At 39.6% G+C, this 22,931-nt stretch overlaps 1 protein-coding gene across 1 annotated transcript; it reads left to right on the top strand.

Annotated features, from left to right (window-relative positions):
• Positions 1-2,547: 2,547 nt before the first annotated feature.
• On the top strand, positions 2,548-6,178 carry LOC130234003 (uncharacterized). Its single transcript, XM_056464284.1, has 8 exons — positions 2,548-3,272; positions 3,516-3,604; positions 4,515-4,609; positions 4,712-4,762; positions 4,854-5,232; positions 5,351-5,524; positions 5,639-5,802; positions 6,005-6,178. The coding sequence occupies exons 1-8, from the start codon at positions 2,548-2,550 to the stop codon at positions 6,176-6,178; spliced, it is 1,851 nt and encodes a 616-aa protein (XP_056320259.1).
• The last annotated feature ends 16,753 nt before the right edge of the window (positions 6,179-22,931 follow it).

A 22,931-nucleotide genomic window follows, 5' to 3' on the forward strand; every position in this document is an offset into this window, starting at 1 on the left:
TTCAGAGATGTTGTTTATGTTCACACAGCTACATTACACATCAACTAAAGTTTAAAATATGACATCGAAGTGAACCACCACTTTAAGTAAAACATACACTTCAGTAAAACATACACACACAACATACACTGAAACTTGTGGTATTAGAGATATTTCATCATGTGAGCTCCTGTAAAGCTTAGTGCATGGATGTTTGGTCAAGTAAACTTAATATAAAGTTAATTATGTGGGTATTATACATCACTATAGACACATTACTTGTAGTGAGACAAATACAAGTAATGTGACTTTTACGTTAACAAGCAGTTGGACAGGTGTACCTAATAAAGTGGCCGGTGAGTGTGCAGTACACATACATTTCCTAATAAATAGGCTAGGCTACTATAAAATAAAACCATTAACGTACCCTATGTTTTTTTTCACAAGCCTTGGAAACCTAAAGTAGATTCTTCTTTTCAAAGGTCGTCGTAAGAAAATGAACGAATAACCAAGTTTCGTCATGAGCCACGGCTGCGTTCAAAATGGCATATTTACACGCAAATTACATGTAACAGAGATGGCTTTAATGTTATTTTTTAAAATCATTCTGAGTTTAAATGTTGTAATGTTCAAAAGGAATAGGGCATAGGGCAGATTATTGGAAACAGAACAGCTCTAGAGGTGTAGTTTGCAAATGTTCGCTGAATGGATTTGGGAAACACCAAATCAACAAACTATGTTTGTAACGACGGAGCTTGTGACCTTAGTTGGCTAATGATGGTTTTCAAAAACGCACGCCAGATTGATTTCTTACAATTATTGCCTCATTTGCATTTGCTGCTATCAATGAAATATTGACTGACTGACTGTCTTGAATAAACCTTCTGGCTTACCATTGTATGGTGTCATTCATCCTCTCTACCAACCCGCTGGGTTTCAGAATAGTACGGTGACCAAAGGCTCCTCTTTATCCCCGGCTTGGCACAGACATTCTTGCTGATCTGTTAATATAAAAACATATTGTGACATAAATTATAGTCAAGTCACATTTATGTTTACCATACAGAGTGTGTCAAACCAGCTATACAGAGATAAACACGGTAGACTATCTCAAAATATATCTTCTTGATGTGCTGAGATCTGACTGGCACACTGAACATTCTGACACCTATTTAAAACATATTTTACTTAAAATTAATCACTATTTCTGAGGCTTTTCTGCCCTTTAATAACAATTCAGTTCCTGTATACTTTCTTCTTTAGTGTATGAAACTACAAAATGTGTCTGGGGATTGACATTTCAAAACAGACACTTCTTTTTAATGTTGGTATTCCATACATTTATATCATCTTCATTCATTCATTTTCCTTCAGTTGAGTCCCTTATTTATCAGGGGTCACCACAGCAGACTGAACCACCAACTATTCCAGTGTATGTTTTTCACAGTGGATGCCCTTTCAGACACAACCCAGTACTGGGAAACACCCATACTGTTTAAACACATTTCTAAACAGAATAGTTTTAATAACTCATTTCTAATAACTGATTTATTTCATCTTTGTCATGATGACAGTAAATAATATTTGACTAGATATTTTTCAAGACACTTCTATCCAGCTTAAAGTGACAGTTAAAGGCTTAACTAGGTTAATTCGGTTAACAAGGCAGGTTAGGGTAATTAGGCAAGTTATTGTTTATCAATGGTTTGTTCTGTAGACTATCGAAAAAAAATGAGCTTAAAAGGGCTAATTAATTTGATCTTAAAATGATTCATAAAAAATTCACATCTGCTTTTATTCTAGCCAAAATAAAACAAATAAGACTTTTTCCAGAAGAAAAAATATTATCAGAAATACTGTGAAAACATTTCCTTGCTCTGTTAAACATCATTTGTGAAGTATTTAAAAAAGAAAAAAATCAAAGGGGGGCTAATAATTCTGACTTTAACTGTATATAATGGCAATTTTTCTATATTGTATAATAACAACATCATAATAAAAATAAGAATATAATATATAATAATATTTAATTATGTTATTTGCTCTAGAGCAAATAGGTTTGACTGCAATGTTAAGCTTTACAGCGTAATAATAAATGCAATATGAAAACGTTGTTGTTTTGAATCATTTATTTAACATCTTTATATTGTTGTTAGTTTAATGTTATTGTTGAGTAAATGACAAATTTATATTAAATTACTAACATTATTATTATTATTATTCACGATACAAATAAGAGCAAACTTCCCCACTGTTTAAAGCGCTAATATAGCTTTTCTGTAAATCGCCATTTTCTTTAGAATGATGCTTTTTCTCCTGTGTGCTGTATGCAAATGAGCCATTACGTCAAACGTTCGAAAAGTTCCGTCATAGTTCCATGGAATTACATGGAATGCAGAGTAGAAGCACACTCATTTGCAAGACGACCATTGTTGAATCACGTCTGAATTGTATTATATCACTGGATCGACGTTTTATATCTGATTTATTCAGTTTCAGTTGATCGTGTTACAGAAAATTCAGTTTTCCCCATTGATACTGTCGATTTTGGAAAAAATATATAGCACAATGGGACGAGTTGGAAAGAAATTTAAAAAGTTCTGTAACTGGGCCTTTTCTCGGAAATCCGGGAAAACCCAACAGAACCAGCGAACAACCGAGGGCGACCTCGGGCCCCAGAGATGTTCTGATGGCGAAGCTGGACCAAGTAACGCCGCGTTCATCTCTCACATTTATACTGGAGCTGGTGTTTCACCAAGCCCAGCACCACAGAAAGCGGAGAAGAAACTAAAGAGGTTCCGGAAATGGTTTTCTCGTAAATTCAAGAAAACGACAACCGGAGCCCAACAGACCCAGCCGAGCAGCCCACAGACTCAGAGATCCCCTGATAGTGGAGCTGCCAGTGTGTCGCCGAGGCCGGTTCAGGACGAGCGGGTCAACAACAGGTGCGTGTCTATCCAGACCCCTGTGAAGACCCCGTCAACAGAAACCGAACAGCACGACGACACTGAATGCTGGCACTTGTGTGTATCTTCTCTAACCACCGCGGATATCAGCGAATCTGACCGCGCTTCACTGCAAAGCTGGCTCTCCTGTGCGTCTTCGCATGGCACCGCGGAGAACAGCGAATCTGACCGCGCTTCAGTGCAAAGTTGGCACTCTTGTGCGTCTTCGCTTGGCACCTCAGAGAACAGCGAATCTGACTACGCTTCACTGGACAGTAGGCACTGTTGTGGATCTTCGACTAGCAACGCGGAGGACAGCGAATCTGACTGCGATTCAGTGCACAGTAGGCACTGTTGTGGGTCTTCGCCTGGCACCGCGGAGGACAGCGAATCTGACTGCGATTCAGTGCACAGTAGGCACTGTTGTGGGTCTTCGCCTGGCACCGCGGAGAACAGCGAATCTGACCGCGATTCAGTGCACAGTAGGCACTGTTGTGGGTCTTCGCCTGGCACCGCGGAGAACGGCGAATCTGACCGCGCTTCAGTGCATAGTGGGCACCCTTGCACGTCTTCGCCGACCCCTGACCCCAGTGTGTCCGAGAAAAGCACCGCTTCCTCATCGAATGACGCTTTTTGGAAGACAGAAAAGCAAATCCCAGTGAATTTGGAGGGGAAAAAAGGTCAGTTGATTAAGTGTTATTTTTTATTTACTCCATTGCATTTGATAAATGTAATTACCTAGGTTAAAGTACAGATAGTAAATGCAGGTGGATATAACACCAAGTTAAAATATGTATATTATTATGAATTTGTTGTGGCTATACTTGAGATGTTCTGAAGTGCAAAACTGAGATCTGCAGGTGTTATTTCAAGAATTGCACTTATTAGTGTTTATCTTGATCTGATTTATTTTGTGAATCAAAGCCCTGATTTATATATCAGCAGGTATTTGTTAAGTGTTAATTAGCCTATTTGTGTTTATTTAGACCACTGAATTGATCCATCCATGCCAGCTAAAACGTTCAACTGTTCAACTGTAAAAGATTATGGCTGTACAGTACATCAAAAACTTATCGATATCACAATACTAGTGTATATTGCAGAAAGTTGAGCTTAAGGCCTCAGAGCAGAGAGCCGAAAATGAATAGTAATGGCAGGAGAAGACAAGAGAGGAAAGTGACAACAGTAAATATGAACTATGAATCAGAACATCTGCTGATACATATATAAAATCATATATTTTACCATGAGCGATACATAAATACATATGTCACAACATCATCTATTTTACCACAATTGTGCAGCCCTAGCTAAAGATGTAAGAAAAATAAAGATAAGACAAGTGTTATAAATACTTAAACACAACTAAATGTTAAGGAGTAAAAGTACTGTTGTTCCTTTCTTCAGGAATGTACTCAAGGTAAAATAGCGGTTGCCAGTTTAAACTGTAATTGAGTAAAAATCCTTCAAAATAATATTTAAGGACAGTAATCTAATAGCTTCCTAATAAATATTCTAAAGCAATCTTCAATCAGCGTTTTGATGGTTTATAAATGTACTTCATTATTTGTTTCACTGATTTTTTTACAGGTGACATCAATGAGGAATATCAAGTCAAGAGGGTTTTAGGTCGTGGAGGGTTTGGAGCTGTCTATGCTGGAATTCGTCGGTCGGATTCACAAAAGGTTTGTTTCAAAGATTAAAAAGTGCTTTCTTGTCATTTAAATTTGATGAATGTTACACGACAGGATCGTGTGAATTAACTGTCGCTTTCACTTGGTCAACAGGTGGCAATCAAAAATGTGAACAAGGATGAAGCAGGAAGAACCATGAAGATTGTAAGTACACCGTGATAAAATTGTTAAAATACTGACTTCAACTTCAGTCCAATCACATCTCACTATCATATGTCTATTATCTCTCCTGTAGCTACCATATCAGAAGACTGTTCCACAAGAAGTCGGTTTGATGTATTTGATGAGCAGAGGTCCTTATGTTCCTCAAATAATACAGCTGCTGGATTGGTATGAGACGCCAAGCCAATACAAACTGGTGCTAGAGCGTCCCAAAGCCTGCATGGACCTGCAGAAGTTTGTATGGCGGCGTCGTAAGAAAATGAGTGAATCGATAGCACGACTGGTGATGCACCAGGTGGTCACTGCTGCAAACGCATGCTGTGAAAGGGATGTCTACCACAGCGACATCAAGCCGGAAAACGTGCTCATCAACCCCCACACCTTTCAGATCAAACTAATAGACTTTGGTGTGGGAAGACTCATCACCAGCTCTGGTTATTCAACATTCTGTGGTATGTATTATAATAAAGACAAGTTATATTGAGCCTTCCAGGCAAAGCCAAAGAGATCAGCAGATCAGTTTTTTTGATAATATGATAAATATCTAACTGTTCTTGATCTTTCTTCCAGGCACAATGCCTTATGCTCCTCCGGAGTATTATGACTGTGAAAGGTTCCACGCCAAGCCTGCAACGGTGTACTCTATAGGTGTAATGTTGTTCAGGATGCTGCATAGAAAATACCCTCGAAGAGAGCTCAGTAGGATTGTCGCCAGAACCTGGCAGTGTGACAGACTATCCAAAGGTGAGAGAGCATGTGGATGATGAAACAACAACTTAAAACAATGTGATCGCTCACACCAACCGTAAGGTTTGTGGCAATCTAATAACCTGACATCTGTTCCTTCTTTCTTCACAGAATGCATAGATCTGATCTGTTCATGTCTGCAAAGTGATCCAGACGAGCGAATTCCTCTTGAAGACATCCTCCTCCATGACTGGTTCCAGGTCTTGATCCTGAAGCCAAGCAAAGAGAAGAAAACATTCAGAGAAAAAATACAGTCTATATTGAAATTCAGGTCAGTTTAATAACACCAAAAACCCAACATGACTCATGAAATATACAAAATATTCTACTTAAATGTTTGTCACAAATCGTCACTTGTTAATCTGTGAACTGGCCAAATTGAAACTGGTCTTCTTACGCAGGTCTTGTTTCAGCTTTTGTGTTCAAATGTTCATCTAACATGAAACTAATATTGCACATTTTCTACTTTCCAACCAGATAAGAGCACAGCTGAAGAAGATCCTGGGACATGAAGAAGATAACACCAAGCTCCTTCTCTTCATCCAGCTTCTAACACCAAACTCCTCCTCTTCATCGAGCAACCTAACACCAAACTCCTCCTCCTCATCGAGCAACCTAACACCAAGCTCCTCCCCTTCATCAAGCCATTAACACCGAGCTCCACTTCTATATTCAGCTACAAAAATTCGTCAAGCCACAAACATGGGGCAGTTTGTGGCTTGACGAAAAGAAAGAGCTGAATGGGGCTGGTGTTTGTGTGCTTGTGTGAAGAGGAGGAGCTAATTGGGGCTGGTGTTTGTGGTTGCACGACAAGGAGGAGCTAATTGAGGCTGGTGTGATGGTTGCACGAAAAGGAGCTGAATGGAGCAGGCGTTTGTGTCTGGATGAAGAGAAGGAGGGGCGGCACGGTGGCCCAGTGGTTAGCACTGTCGCCTCACAGCAAGAAGGTCGCTGGTTCCAGTCCCGGCTGGGTCAGTTGGCGTTTCTGTGTGGAGTTTGCTTATTCTCCCCGTGTTCGCGTGGGTTTCCTCCGGGTGCTCCGGTTTCCCCCACAGTCTAAAGACATGTCCTGTAGGAGAATTGAGTAAAGTAAATTGCTCTTTGTAAATACATTTTTTGTTGAGATTGTGTATGTATGTTTGCTCTTTAATGAATAAAAATGAGCACATTTCAAATATAAAGTGTTTTTCATTTCATTCAATAATAACTTCATGCACTCCTATAGTTAAAGTGTTGAACTGTCCTCAGCAAGCAGTTAATGTTGCCAAACAATTTGCCTTAAATATATGGTGACATTGTTTCAGGTTTTATGAAATGGTATGGTGATGCCTGTATTTTACAACTTTACAACTTTACAACTTATTAAATTCAATTCATCTTTATTTCTATAGCACTTTTTACAATGTAGCTCAGGTCAAAGCAGCTTAACATAGTTCTAGTAAATTAAAACTGCTTCAGTTGAGTTGTCACAGTTGAAGTTCAGTTCAGTTCAGTGTAATGTAAATGTCCCAAACCAAGCCAGTGATGAGGAATAAACTTTACCAATGGATGTGAGTGAAGTAAAAATACCTTGAGAGAAACCAGGCTCAGCCGGGCATGACCAGCTCTCCTCTGGCCAAACATCTTGTGCAGAGCTGCAGTCTGGGCGCCTGAGACTTCCAACATGGAGAGAATCTGCAAGTCTGAGTAGGTCAGCGGCAAGTGGCCCACGGGATCAGTGCGGAGACTCGGCTGTCACCGGGGTCTTTCAGGAATCAGTCTCATGTTCTCGACTCATCCATGATCATGACAGCCATCTGCTCAGGATACTGGTTGGATCCAAGCTTATAAAGACTAAGATAAAAGGAAACAGACTAATTTAAGAATTTTTTGGAGAAGTGTTGCCAGTTCAGGTTGTCCTAAAGAATGCAGCTTAACAATCCTTTATTTGGATTTCAAAAGTTGTACATTTGTATTTTATGTGTATGTATGTACTACTACAAAGCAACTGAAATACTACTACAACACAACTGGAGTTCTACTGTAATACACCTGCAGTAGGACTACAGTAGCACTGCAATACAGCTCCAATACTACAACACAAAAACTAAAGTGATTTACACTCACCGGCCATTTTATTAGGTATACCTTACTAGTAGCGGGTTGGACCCCTTTTGCCTTCAGAACTGCCTTAATCTTTTGTGACGTAGATTCAACAAGGTACTGGAAATATTCCTCAGAAATTTTGGTCTATATTGACATGATAACATCACGCAGTTGCTGCAGATTTGTCAGTTGCACATCCATGACGCAAATCTCCCAAACGTGCTCTATTGGAAACAGTTCTGGTGACTGTGGAGGCCAGCAACAATACTCAGGTAGGCTGTGGCGTTGACACGATGCTCAATTGGTACTAATGGGCCCAAAGTGTGCCAAGAAAATATCCCCCACACCATTACACCACCATCACCAGCCTGAACCATTGATACAAGGTAGGATGGATCCATGCTTCATGTTGTTGACGCCAAATTCTGACCCTACCATCTCGACTCATCAGACCAGGCAATGTTTTTCGAACCCAAAGTCACTTAAAACCCCTTTCTTCCCCATTCTGATGCTCGGGTTTGAACTGCAGCAGATCGTCTTGACCATGTCTACATGCCTAAATACACTGAGTTGCTGCCATGTGATTGGCTGATTAGAACAGTGGTGGAATCCTCCAGATAGAAACAGACTGATGTTTCCTATGTGTAGCTGTCCAATCCATAACTGAACGAGACCCATGCAGTTGAACATGTTTTCAGCCATGTGGACTTCCAGTTATGAACTGGATTTGATAGAGGGTGTTGTTGAATTATTTTTCTTGAGCTGAAGTCTGTGACATAAACCTGCAGAGATGAAATTGCCGGCTGACCCAGAGTCGAGGAGGGCATACACTGTAACAGTATAAAAGAGTAGTGATTTCTACAATTGTGGTCCATGGATGTACATGGATAGAGGAATCAGTAACCACACTCACTGCAAGTTGTGGAAGACGAATGGTCTGTATTACATGTCCACCTTGTCTACAGTAGAGACACAGTTTGGCTGCATGATGATTACACTGCTTCCTGAGACGTGCAAAGATCTATTGCCTCCCCTTGTAAAATTGTTTCTGCAAACTGAACAAAACAAAACATGATGAGCTGTAGTGCATAAGGAATGCAAGGTTACAAAAACACATTCAATTTGAATTCTCAGATAAACAATTTTAACAGTATGTGTTGGGTTAGTACATTTAATAAAACTATCCATCTGGAATTAACCCCCTTCTTCATAAAACCAGGTCACATTCTTTACTTATTTACTATAATTATATTTTACACTCACTTTTCAGACCAGGACACCACAAGACGTTCCATCTTTCTGGCATCTATGAGGGAGAGTGCTGAGTGTCCACATTGAAAAGTTGCAGTCTTCCTCATGAATGCTCTGTGACCAATAGCAAGTGTGCAGTATGTAGAACATCATTAAACAACTTTGTTGTACCAGACAAAATACAATTTTACCTTGTTGATTCCAAACATGTCTTCATTTTTCTGTGTTTCCCCAAGTGGATCCAGGAAAAAGCTCCTCTTCTCATGTGGGTACATGACCTTTAAAGGGGTGGTCCAGAGTGTATTTAAAAGGCTTAGTATCTTACTTTGATTATATACAGCTACTCTGCTAACATGAAAACGTCATATTTCCTAATTTCCTCCGAAAGGCCCGCTATCGAGAGGCTCTGATTGGTCAGCTAACATAATGTGCTGTGATTCGCGGATCGGCTCTACGTCACCAGGAAAAGTGTCACTCCTCTACTAGCACGAGCTTTGCCTCTGCTTTGTAAACACCATCAGTCAGAGTAGCTGTTAGTCGCAGTGGTGTAGTCCTTGCTATACGCACGTATACGCCGTATGCCTATTTTTTCCATGAGCTGTTTGGGTATTACTACTTCTGCGGATCAATAATTGCGTATGCCCTCGGTATACTCACTTGTTTTGCTGATTAGACTTTCCTAAATTGCACGTATTCACGTCCCCTTTAACTGTATACCAAATGTTTTTTTTAACTCTCATCTTAATTTGTTACGATAGGTGCATTTTGTGTAAATTGCGCCAATCTCCGCCCCCTGACGAGCGCAGCAGCTGTGAGAAAATTTCGTGAGTTTGACCACGACAAGTCAACTTTAAATTAAAATTAAAATTATAATACAGCATGGACTTCGCGCTTTAGCCCTCCTATATTTATTTATATCTATTCAGCCCTCCTAAAAGCTTTGTGATTAGCTCATACGGTACATTACTATATTATCGCCTCAGTCCCCTTTAATTTTGATATGAAAACGGCAGCAGACTTCAGCCGCTCCATTTTCGGCTAGTTTTATATTTAATCAGCAAATCACAGCTATGCAGTGCGAGAGCACAAGGTGTGTGTTTATCGAAAGATTGTTATAATATCTGCATATACAGAAACACTTGTATCACTTGTGCCCCATTGGGTCATGGAGGAGCAATCGGGTTCCCCCATCTACTGTTTCCTCGGCGTTCGATCCCCTCATCATCACAGCTGCTTCCTCCAGCGAAAATGCAGCTCTTAACGAACATTTCGCTATGTTTATTTCAAAATTTACTGTGAAAATAAAACGCATTACAGTGCATGTGGCATAACTATAGCATACATTCATGCACAGGATTAAACACAGTGACAAAACCACTCAATGTACTCATTTCAACTGCATAGCAGAGTGAAACATCACGTGTTGTATCTTAATATTTATTTTTCCTATTATGACTTATATTATGATAGTGAAATATGTAAAATAGCATGCACATTTTTATGTTCTTATTTATGCTATTTTGAATTTATAAAGTGGCCGTTTTATTTAATATATGGAAAAAATTAAATTCAATATAGAAAATGATTTGTACTTCGGTAAACAGGTATGTTGAGCATATTTGGCTCATTCAGAACTCAAATGGCTTTGCCCGTCTATGAAATACAGTTTACAACCCTACCATATTAGTCAAACATTTTTAAGTGTATTATTTTAAATTCTTACTTACACGTGTAACAACATGCGATTTAAAAGGCAAACTACTAGTATACAATAGCGACAGCAGAGGACAGACTCCTAATAGTTTGGTTTAAAACAACAAGCATGCACAAATGTGACAATCAAACATAATGGCTGATTGATGTTTAAAGAAACCTATTAAATATAAAGTGATAAGCCAATAAAGAAAGTAAGTTTGATTAAATAAGCTACATACTGTATTTTTGAAGAAGTGTGCTTTGCCTTTGTTTTCCTAATTTTATTTTTTTATTTTAAATGTACAGTTTATGTTAAAAACATACAGTACTTAATATAGTTGTCTTGATTCTTTGTACAGTATTTACATTTTTACAAGTCCCTTTAGAGTTAAACTGTTGGGTTTTACCACAGCGTAATATATTCAGCCAATCTCTGGGTTTGCTGGGGGCACTATTAGCTAAACATAAATCACTGAATAGGATTAGATTATTAGCATCTCCCTTTAAAACGAACAAATTTGTTTTTGTTTTTTTTTTCTTTTTAAATGGGTAGTTTTCTCCAAACATTTTAATTTCCATCATTTACTCAACCTTTACTTGTTCCAAACCAGTTTGTCATTTTCCCCTCTGTTGAACACAAAAGAAGATATTTTGAAGAAAGCTGGAAACCTGTAACCATTTACAACATTGGCATAGTATTTGTTTTTCCTTTCATGGAAGTTAATAGTTACAGGTAGCTGATGTTAAATATATATATATACATATAGCTAATGAATCAAAGAAACATTGACTTTCATCGTTTATTTGCCTACTTTCATTTAAAATTTGGGTTGGGTGCAATAGTACACCACCTTTTTTTTAGGACTACACCACTGGTTAGTCGCATCAGTTTGAGCCTGAATCAGACACAGCTGAACGTCACGCCTGCTCTCTAAACAAAATCTGACAAGTGTCTCTCATACATATTCAGAATAAGCATGTGTAGGTAATATGAAACGTTCACATATCTTTCACGAGTTTGTTGTTTGAGATGTAGAACGCAGGGAAAGCATCCGCATAGAGAGACACGCATAGAGATACACTGCAGCGCTGCTGACGATTGTGGCTGTTTACAGGGGTTTGACGGATAAATATGAATTTGTAGCTAAATTCTTAGCGGTGCCAAACAGCATTTCCTGTTGTTTAGGTCCTTGCTACTGTGCATGTCATAGATCAATTTAAACAAATAAAAATACTTACAGGCTGTCGCTCACAATCCACAGCTTTGTCTATTATTATTGTTGAAGATGCTGAAATATTTTTTTAATTCTCTGGAACATAATTAAAATTAAACTGTGAGCACTTCTGTCTTTGTGTCGTGTCCTTTAAAAGCCCAAATACAGAAACAGAAGAAGCTCTGTGGAAATAGCAGCGTTTGAACAGCATTTTAGATTTCTCTGCTACATTAACAGCGCCTCTGGCCACCCCCCTTCACTGTGTGGGGTGTATACGAAGTCTGAAGCGTTTATGATCTCACTAACCTGGATAAATTGTTTTGTAGTCCCCAAACTTCGTTCGCTGTAGGCTTTGCTAAGCTAACTCTGTAAAAGCCAATGTCTCCCTTTGCATTGAACTCTGAGCGTATTACATTCAGAGATGTTGTTTATGTTCACACAGCTACATTACACATCAACTAAAGTTTAAAATATGACATCGTAGTGAACCACCCCTTTAAGTAAAACATACACTTAAGTAAAACATACACACACAACATACACTGAAACTTGTGGTATTGGTGATATTTCATCATGTGAGGTACTTGTAATAACTTGGCATGGATGTTTGGTCAAGTAAACTTAATATAAGGCAAATTATGTGGGTATTATACATCACTATAGACACATTACTTGTAGTGAGATTCCTGCAATGCTCGATTTCCTACCACCAACATCCAGCGATGATGCTCGTTCACTATTCCCAGAATAATCTTGTGTGTTGTTGGATCAATCTGAAAGCAGTCAGACAAATACTATTCTCAGTTACTTAAAAAAAACACAATTTATATCTTTACAAAATGTGAATCACAATCAAGTGCAGACCTGGATTCTTCTATGTTTCCTCTGCCAGATTAAGGTTGTGGTAACACTGTCAATTACAGCTGCTTTTTCTGCATGGTGATGGTTGTGTTTATTTACGAGCATCATCAAATGTGCATAGATGACCTTAGAAAATTATTCTCAAAGGTTCGATTTCATGTTTAAAAAAATATCAGCTATAATATTCCTGTTGTGTCAGTATAAAGTCTATGCATGACAATAGGCATTCGAGAGTGGAAAGTGATCATAATGAAAAAGGCATACCTCACTCTCAAGCTCCTTGTTGGGGCCGGTATTTTCTATATCCAAATAAAATAGTTTATATGGGTATTTTCAGTATAATGTAAATATTTTTGCTGGCCAACATTAATATACTCAATTAAAACACTTAATATTATACATACATTTTTTCCACTGAGGTTTGTTTTGCAGTTTGTGAGCTGGCTGCTGATGCAGGGTATGGTGAGGCTTGTGTCCTGAGGATTCTGGAGAGGCAGGCTATGATGGGGCCTGAGCACCAGAGAAGGTTGGTAAGGCTGGTGCTGCTCCAGGTCAGGCTAGTGAAGCTCGTTCCCCAGATAATAAGGCTGAAGGTGGTGAAACTGGTGCCCGAGAGGATGCAGGAGAGGTGGTGCTCAGGGATATGCAGAAGAGGCTGGACGTGGTGAAGCTGGTGGCCAAGAGGAAGTCGGCAAGGCTGTTGCTCTTGTGGTCATGGATTAAATCATATGTGGGATTCTGGGGAGCTCCGTAATTGCAACTTTTAGGTGGTCTACATTAATTCTTTTGAAAACTGCACCAGTGCCAGCATAGTGAATGACTTTGTCTCCTACTTTGAAAGCAGCTTTAAAAGAACCTTGCTTCATTCCCCTCTGTGTGCTCTCTTGTTGTTTAGTGACATTGCTAAATGATGCTCGTTCACTTTCCCCAGAATAATCTTGTGTGTTGTTGGAGCAATCTGAAAGCAGTCAGACAAATACTATTCTCAGTTATTTAAAAATAAAAACACAATTTATATCTTTACAAAATGTGAATTACAATCAAGTGCAGACCCGGATTCTTCTACGTTTCACCAGGAAAAGCGTCACACCCCTACAAGCACACACTTTTGCACTGTGTAAACACTGTCAGTCAGAGTATCTGGTAACCGCATCAGTTTGAGCCTGAATCAGACACAGCTGAACCTCACGCCTGCTCTCTAAATCAAATCTGACAAGTGTCTTTCATACATATTCAGAATAAGCATGTGTAAGTAATCTGAAATGTTCACATATCTTTTGAGAGTTTGTTGTTTAAGATGTAGAACGCAGGGAAAGCATCCGCAATGAGAGAGACGCAAAGAGAGACACTGCAGCGCTGCTGAAGATTGTGGGTGTTGACAGCGGTTTAAAGGATAAATATGAATTTGTAGCTAAATTGTTAACAGTGCCAAACTGCATTTCCCTTGTTTACGTCCTCGCTACAACATACCGTTAATGCTAGACACTGTGCATGTCATAGATCAATTTTAACAAGTAAAAATATTTACAGCTTGTGGCATACAGCTTTGTCTATTATGGTTGGAGCTGCTTCTTCTTTGAGGCATTTAAGCCAAATCCAGCACTGAACTGGGAGAGATTCTGGAAGCTGTCCTTTGTCAAATGCTAGAGCTATTTCTTTTTCATAATTCTCTGAATCAAAATTAAATTAAACTGTAAGCACTTCTGTCTTTGTGTCGTGTCTTTTGGAAGCTCTAATAGAGAAACAGGAAAAGCTCTGTGGAAATAGCAGCGATTGGACGGCATTTTAGCTTATTACATTACAGCGCCTCTGGTCACGCCCCTTTACTGCAGGGGGTGTATGCGCATGGTGAATGCATGGATGTATTTTTATGTAGTTCTTAAAATTTGTTCGCTGTAGGCTTTGCTAAGCTAACTCTGTAAAAGCTAATGTCTCCCTTTGGATTGAACTCTGAGCATATTACATACAGAGATGTTGTTTATGTTCACACAGCTACATTACACATCAACTAAAGTTTAAAATATGACATCGTAGTGGACCACACTCTTTAAGTAAAACATACACACACAAAATACACTGAAACTTGTGGTATTAGTGATACTTCATCATGTGAGGTACTTGTAATAACTTGGCATGGATGTCTGGTCAAGTAAACTTAATATAAGGCAAATTATGTGGGTATTATACATCACTATAGACACATTACTTGTAGTGAGATTCCTGTAATACTCGATTTCTTACCACCACCACCCAGCGATGATGCTCGTTCACTATTCCCAGAATAATCTTGTGTGTTGTTGGATCAATCTGAAAGCAGTCAGACAAATACTATTCTCAGTTACTTAAAAAAACACAATTTATATCTTTACAAAATGAGAATCACAATCAAGTGCAGACCTGGATTCTTCTATGTTTCCTCTGCCAGATTAAGGTTGTGGTAACACTGTCAATTACAGCTGCTTTTTTTGCATGGTGATGGTTGTGTTTGTTTACGAGCATCATCAAATGTGCATTGATGACCTTAGAAAATTATTCTCAATACTCGTTTGGCCAGCGGAGAAATTAAAATGGTCGTGCCCAACTGAGTCTGGTTTCTCTCAAGGTTTTTTTTCTTCTCCGCTGTCGCCACTGGCTTGCATGGTTTGGGATCTGTAAAGCTGCGCATCGTTGGATTTGTTCTTCAGTGTTTGGACTCTCAGTAGTGATTATTAAACTACACTGAACTGAGCTAAACTGAACTGAACTTAAACACTAAAAAACTGAACTACACTGTTTCAATTTACTATGACCTTTTATGTGAAGCTGCTTTGACACAATCTACATTGTATAAGCGCTATACAAATAAAGGTGAATTGAATTGAATTGAATAAGAGCAGAGTAGAAGCACACTCATTTACAAGACGTCCATTGTTGAATTACGTCTGAATTGTATTATATCACTGGATCTACGTTTTATATCTGATTTATTCAGTTTCAGTTGATCGTGTTACAGAAACTTCAGTTTTCTCCATTGATACTGTCGATTTTGGAAAAAATATATAGCACAATGGGACGAGTTGGAAAGAAATTGAAAAAGTTCTGTAACTGGGCCTTTTCTCGGAAATCCGGGAAAACCCAGCAGAACCAGCGCACAACCGAGGGCGACCTCGGGCCCCAGAGATGTTCTGATGGCGAAGCTGGACCAAGTAACGCCGCGTTCATCTCTCACATTTATACTGGAGCTGGTGTTTCACCAAGCCCAGCACCACAGAAAGCGGAGAAGAAACTAAAGAGGTTCCGGAAATGGTTTTCTCGGAAATTCAAGAAAACGACAACCGGAGCCCAACAGACCCAGCCGAGCAGCCCACAGACTCAGAGACCCCCTGATAGTGGAGCTGCCAGTGTGTCGCCGAGGCCGGTTCAGGACGAGCGGGTCAACAACAGGTGCGTGTCTATCCAGACCCCTGTGAAGACCCCGTCAACAGAAACCGAACAGCACGACGACACTGAATGCTGGCACTTGTGTGTATCTTCTCTGACCACCGCGGATATCAGCGAATCTGACCGCTCTTCAGTGCAAAGTTGGCACTCTTGTGCGTCTCTTTGTAAATACATTTTTTGTTGAGATTGTGTATGTATGTTTGCTCTTTAATGAATAAAAATGAGCACATTTCAAATATAAAGTGTTTTTCATTTCATTCAATAATAACTTCATGCACTCCTATAGTTAAAGTGTTGAACTGTCCTCAGCTAGCAGTTAATGTTGCCAAACAATTTGCCTTAAATATATGGTGACATTGTTTCAGGTTTTATGAAATGGTATGGTGATGCCTGTATACTTTACAACTTATTAAATTCAATTCATCTTTATTTCTATAGCACTTTTTACAATGTAGCTCAGGTCAAAGCAGCTTAACATAGTTCTAGTAAATTAAAACTGCTTCAGTTGAGTTGTCACAGTTGAAGTTCAGTTCAGTTCAGTGTAATGTAAATGTCCCAAACCAAGCCAGTGATGAGGAATAAACTTTACCAATGGATGTGAGTTAAGTAAAAATACCTTGAGAGAAACCAGGCTCAGCTGGGCATGATCAGCTCTCCTCTGGCCAAACATCTTGTGCAGAGCTACAGTCTGGGTGCCTGAGACTTGGATAGAATCTGCAAGTGCGAGTAGGTCAGCGGCAAGTGGCCCACGGGATCAATGCGGAGACTCGGCTGTCACCGGGGTCTTTCAGGAGTCAGTCTCACGTTCTCGACTCATCCATGATCATGACAGCCATCTGCTCAGGATACTGGTTGGATCCAAGCTTATAAAGACTTTAAGATAAAAAGAAACAGACTAATATAAGCATTTTTTGGAGAAGTGTTGCCAGTTCAGGTTGTCCTAAATAATGCAGCCTAACAATCCTTTAGAGGATTTGGATTTCAAAAGTTATACATTTGTATTTTATGTGTATGTATGTACTACTACAAAACTGCAGTAAAACTTCTGCAATACAACTGAAGTACTATTACTTTCCAGTAGGACTACAGTTGCACTGCAATACAGCTCCAATACTACAACCCAAAAACTAAAGTCATTTACACTCACTGGCCATTTTATTATGTACACCTTACTAGTAGCGGGTTGGATCCCTTTTGCCTTCAGAACTGCTTTAATCTTTTGTGACAGATTCAACAAGGTGCTGGAAATATTCCTCAGAGATTTTGGTCCATATTGACATGACAGCATCACACAGTTGCTGCAGATTTGTCGACTGCACATCCATGATGTGGATCTCCCATTCTACCACATCCCAAAGGTGCTCTATTGGATTGAGGACTGGTGACTGTGGAGGCCATTTGAGTACAGTGAACTCATTGTCATGTTCAAGAAACCAGTCTGAGATGATTCGCGCTTTATGACATGGCGCGTTGTCCTGCTGGATGTAGCCATCAAAATATGGGTACACTGTGGTCATAAAGGGATGGACATGGTCAGCAACAATACTCAGGTAGGCTGTGGCGTTGGCAAGATGCTCAATTGGTACTAATGGACCCAAAGTGTGCCAAGAAAATATCTCCCACACCATTACACCACCAGCAGCCTGAACCATTGATACAAGGCAGGATGGATTCATGCTTTCATGTTTTTGACGGCAAATTCAGACCCTCCCATCCCAATGTCGCAGCAAAAATTGAGGCTCATCAGACCAGGCAACTTTTTTCCAATCTTCTATTGTCCAATTTTGGTGAGCCTGTGCGAATTGTAGCCTCAGTGTCCTGTTCTTAGCTGACAGGAGTGGCACCTGGTGTGGTCTTCTGCTGCTGTTGCCCTTCCGCCTCAAGGTTTGATGTGTTGTGCTTTCAGAGATGCTCTTCTGCAGACCTCAGTTGTAACGAGTGGTTATTTGAGTTACTGTTGTCTTTCTCCTCTGACATCAATAAGGCATTTGTGCCCACAGAACTGCCGCTCACTGGATATTTTGGACCTGGATATTTCTTTTTTGGACCATTCTCTGTAAACCCTAAAGATGGTTGTGCGTAAAAATCCCAGTAGATCAGCAGTTTCTGAAGTACTCAGACCAGCCCGTCTGGCACAAACAATCATGCCATGTTCAAAGTCACTTAAATCCCCTTTATTCCCCATTCTGATGCTCGTTTTGAACTGCAGCAGATCGTCTTGACCATGTCTACATGCCTTAATGCATTGAGTTGCTGCCATGTGATTGGCTGATTAGAAATTTGCGTAACGAGTGGTTGGACAGGTGTACAGTATCTATCTATCTATCTATCTATCTATCTATCTATCTATCTATCTATCTATCTATCTATCTATCTATCTATCTATCTATCTATCTATCTATCTATCTATCTATCTATCTATCTATCTATCTATCTATCTACAGTACCTAATAAAGTGTACAGTAGCATTCACATTCAACCAGAATATTGAAAATAGTGAGTTTTATTTTCACGTAATACCAAATATAATTATAGCCCAGTGACTGTCATAAAATAACCAGCTGAAATTTTGACTTTATGTATTTGACATTTGCAAACCATTAATTTATTCACATTTTTCTTTTGATGGGAGGGTGGCACAGTGGCCCAATGGTTAGAATGGTTACCTTACAGTAAGAAGGTCCCTGGTTTAAGCCCCCGTTAGGCCGGGAAGCCCTTTAGTGTGGAGTTTTCATGTTGTCTCCATCTCATGTGGGTTTTCTCCCACAGTCCACAGACACATGGTATAGGTGAATGGATTGAAGTCATACAGCAGAAAGAGCATCTGCCTGTAAAAACATCTACCACAGTTATAGCTAGTTCATTCCGCTGTGGCGACCCCTGATATAAAGGGGAATGAGCCAAAGGAAAACGTGTTTTTGACAAATTCATCCTCATTGTCCAGGTTAATGACAGGCGAACTTAAACACACACAAAAATGCTTTTAACAAAATAAAACTACCAAACGCATACATGTAAAAATAAACTGCACTCATAGCATAAAGATCACATTTATTTAAATTAGGGCTAGTCCATATAAACACATCAGAAGTTACCTGTTAAGACATTGACTTTGTGCACTGGAAGTCCTCCTTACTGGACTCTGTATTAGCCATACACTCACCGGCCAGTTTATTAGGTACAACATACTCGTACCAGGGTTGGACCCCCTTTTGCCTTCAGAAGTGTCGTAATCCTTCATGGCATAGATTCAACAATGTACTGGAAATATTCCTCAGAGATTTTGCTCCATATTTACATGATAGCATCACACAGTTGCAGCAGATTTATCGACTGCACATCCATGGGTAAATGGGTACACTGTGGTCATAAAGGGATGGACATGGTCAGCAACAATACTTAAGTAGGCTGTGGCGTTGACACGATATTCAATTGGTACTAATGAGCCCGAAGTGTGTCAAGAAAATATCCCCACACCCAGGGGCGTAGCGGTCATTTTAAAAGTGGGGGGGATAGCTGTATGTGACAATACGTTCATATAATTATTAATCACCTGTTTCTAAATGGTCTGTCTCTAAAAGTGAGGGAGACGTATCCCCCCCGTCCCTCCCGGTTGCTACGCCCCTGCCTACACCATTACACCACCACCACCAGCCAGAACCGTTGATACAAGGCAGGATGGATCCATGCTTCATGTTGTTGATGCCAAATTCTGACCCTACCATCTCGACTCATCAGACCAGACAACGTTTTTCCAACCCAAAGTCACTTAAAACCCCTTTCTTCCCCATTCTGATGCTCGGATTTGAACTGCAGCAGATCGTCTTGACCATGTCTGCATGCCTAAATACACTGAGTTGCTGCCATGTGATTGGCTGATTAGAACAGTGGCTTAATCCTCCAGATAGAAACAGACTGATGTTTCCTATGTGTAGCTGTCCAATCCACAACTGAACGAGACCCATGCAGTGTCGAACATGTCCTCAGCCAAGTGGACTTCCAGTTATGGACTGGATCTGATAAGCTGAAGTCTGTGACATAAACCTGCAGAGATGAAATTGCCGGCTGACCCAGAGTCGAGGAGGGCATACACTGTAACAGTATAAAAGAGTAGTGATTTCTACAATTGTGGTCCATGGATGTACATGGATAGGGGAAACAGTAACCACACTCACTGCAAGTTGTGGAAGACGAATGGTCTGTATTACATGTCCACCTTGTCTACAGTAGAGACACAGTTTGGCTGCATGATGATTACACTGCTTCCTGAGACGTGCAGAGATCTATTGCCTCCCCTTGTAAAATTATTTCTGCAAACTGAACAAAACAAAACATGATGAGCTGTAGTGCATAAGGAATGCAAGGTTACAAAAAACACATTCAATTTGAATTCTCAGATAAACAATCTTATTTTTGTTGGATTAGTACATTTAATAAAACTATCCATCTGGAATTAACCCCCTTCTTCATTAAACCAGGTCACATTCTTTACTTATTGACAATAATTATATTTTACACTCACTTTTAAGACCAGGACACCACAAGACGTTCCATCTTTCTGGCATCTATGAGGGAGAGTGCTGAGTGTCCCCATTGAAACGTTGCAGTCTTCCTCATGAATGCTCTGTGACCAATAGCAAGTGTGCAGTATGTAGCACATCATTAAACAACTTTGTTGTACCAGACAAAATACAATTTTACCTTGTTGATTCCAAACATGTCTTCATTTTTCTGTGTTTCCCCAAGTGGGTCCAGGAAAAGGCTTCGCTTCTCATGTGGGCACATGTCCTTTAAAGGGGTGGTCCAGAGTGTATTTTTAAGGCTTGGTATCTTACTTTGATTATATACATTGACATATACATGTGTGCTCGTGTATTATTTGTAAAAAAAAAAAGCATGATTTTTTCATATATCTTACTTTGATTATGTACAGCTACTCTGCTATCATGAAAACGACTGTCATATTTCCTAGTTTCCTCCGAAACCCGCCCTCAAGAGGCTCTGATTGGTCAGCTAACATAATGTGCTGTGATACGCCGACTGGCTCCACGCCACCAGGAAAAGCATCACACTTCCTCAAGCAGGCACTTTTGGACTGTGTAAACAGTCAGTCAGAGTATCTGTTAACCGCATCAGTTTGAGCCTGACACAGACAGAAAATGGCATAGAGGACAAAGCTGAACCTCATGCCTGCTCTCTAAATAAAATCTGACAAGTGTCTTTCACATATATTTGGAATAAGCATGTGTAAGTAATATGAAACGTTCACATATCTTTTGCAAGTTCGTTATTTGAGGGGAAAAGTGGCCGCATAGAGAGACACTGCAGCGCCGCTGAAGATTGTGGGTGTTTACAGCGGTTTGACAAATTAATATGAATTTGTACCTAAATTGTTAACGGTGCCAAACAGAATTTCCCGTTGTTTACGTTCTTGTTTACATCCTTGCTACAACATACTGTTAACGCTAGAAACTGTGCATAATTGATCAACAAAAAGAATTATAGGTTGTGGCTCACAATCCACAGATTCGTCTATTATGGATGGAGCTGCTCCTTCTTTGAGACATTTTGAGCTGAATCCAGCACTGAACTGGGAGAGATTCTGGAAGCTGTCCTTTGTCAAATGCTAGAGCTATTTCTTTTTCATGATTCTCTGCATCATAATTAAAATTAAATTGTAAGCACTTCTGTCTTTGTGTCGTGTCTTTTGGAAACCTAAATACAGAAACAGAAGAAGCTTGGTGGAAATAGCAGCGATTGGACGGCATTTTATCTTTCTCTGCTAAAACATTACATTGCCTCTGGCCATGGCCTATTGCTGCGTGGGGTGTATGTGTGTGGTGAATGCGCATAACCTGAAGAGTTTGTGAGCTCATTTACCCGAATGTATTATTTTGTAGTCCCAAAACTTAATTTGTTCTAGGCTTTGCTAAGCTAACTCTGTAAAAGCCAATGTCTCCCTTTGCATTGAACTCTGAGCATATTACACTCAGAGATGTTGTTTATGTTCACACAGCTACATTACACATCAACTAAAGTTAAAAATATGACATCGTAGTGAACCACACTCTTTAAGTAAAACATACACACACAAAATACACTGAAACTTGTGGTATTAGTGATATTTCATCATGTGCACATCATGACACATTACTTGTAGTGAGATTCCTGCAATGCTCGATTTCCTAACACCAACATCCAGCGATGATGCTCGTTCACTATTCCGAGAATAATCTTGTGTGTTGTTGGATCAATCTGAAAGCAGTCAGACAAATACTATTCTCAGTTACTTAAAAAACACAATTTATATCTTTACAAAATGAGAATCAGAATCAAGTGCAGACCTGGATTCTTCTGTTTCCTCTGCCAGATTAAGGTTGTGGTAACACAGTCAATTACAGCTGCTTTTTCTGCATGGTGATGGTTGTGTTTATTTACGAGCATCATCAAATGTGCATAGATGACCTTAGAAAATTATTCTCAAGGGTTCGATTTCTTGTTTAAAAAAATATCAGCTATAATATTCCTGTTGTGTCAGAATAAAGTCTATGCATGACAATAGGCATTCGAGGGTGGAAAGTGATTATAATGAAAAAGGAATACCTCACTCTCAAGCTCCTTGTTGGGGCCGGTATTTTCTATATCCAAATAAAAAAGTTTATATGGGTATTTTCAGTATAATTTAAATATTTTTGCTGGCCAACATTAATATACTCAATTAAAACACTTAATATTATACATACATTTTTACCACTGAGGTGTGTTTTGCAGTTTGTGAGCTGGCTGCTGATGCAGGGTATGGTGAGGCTTGTGTCCTAAGGATTCTGGCGAGGCAGGCTATGATGGGGCCTGAGCACCAGAGAAGGTTGGTAAGGCTG

The sequence above is a fragment of the Danio aesculapii genome, chromosome 8 (assembly GCF_903798145.1).
Source record: "Danio aesculapii chromosome 8, fDanAes4.1, whole genome shotgun sequence".
In the NCBI taxonomy this organism is placed as follows: domain Eukaryota; kingdom Metazoa; phylum Chordata; class Actinopteri; order Cypriniformes; family Danionidae; genus Danio; species Danio aesculapii.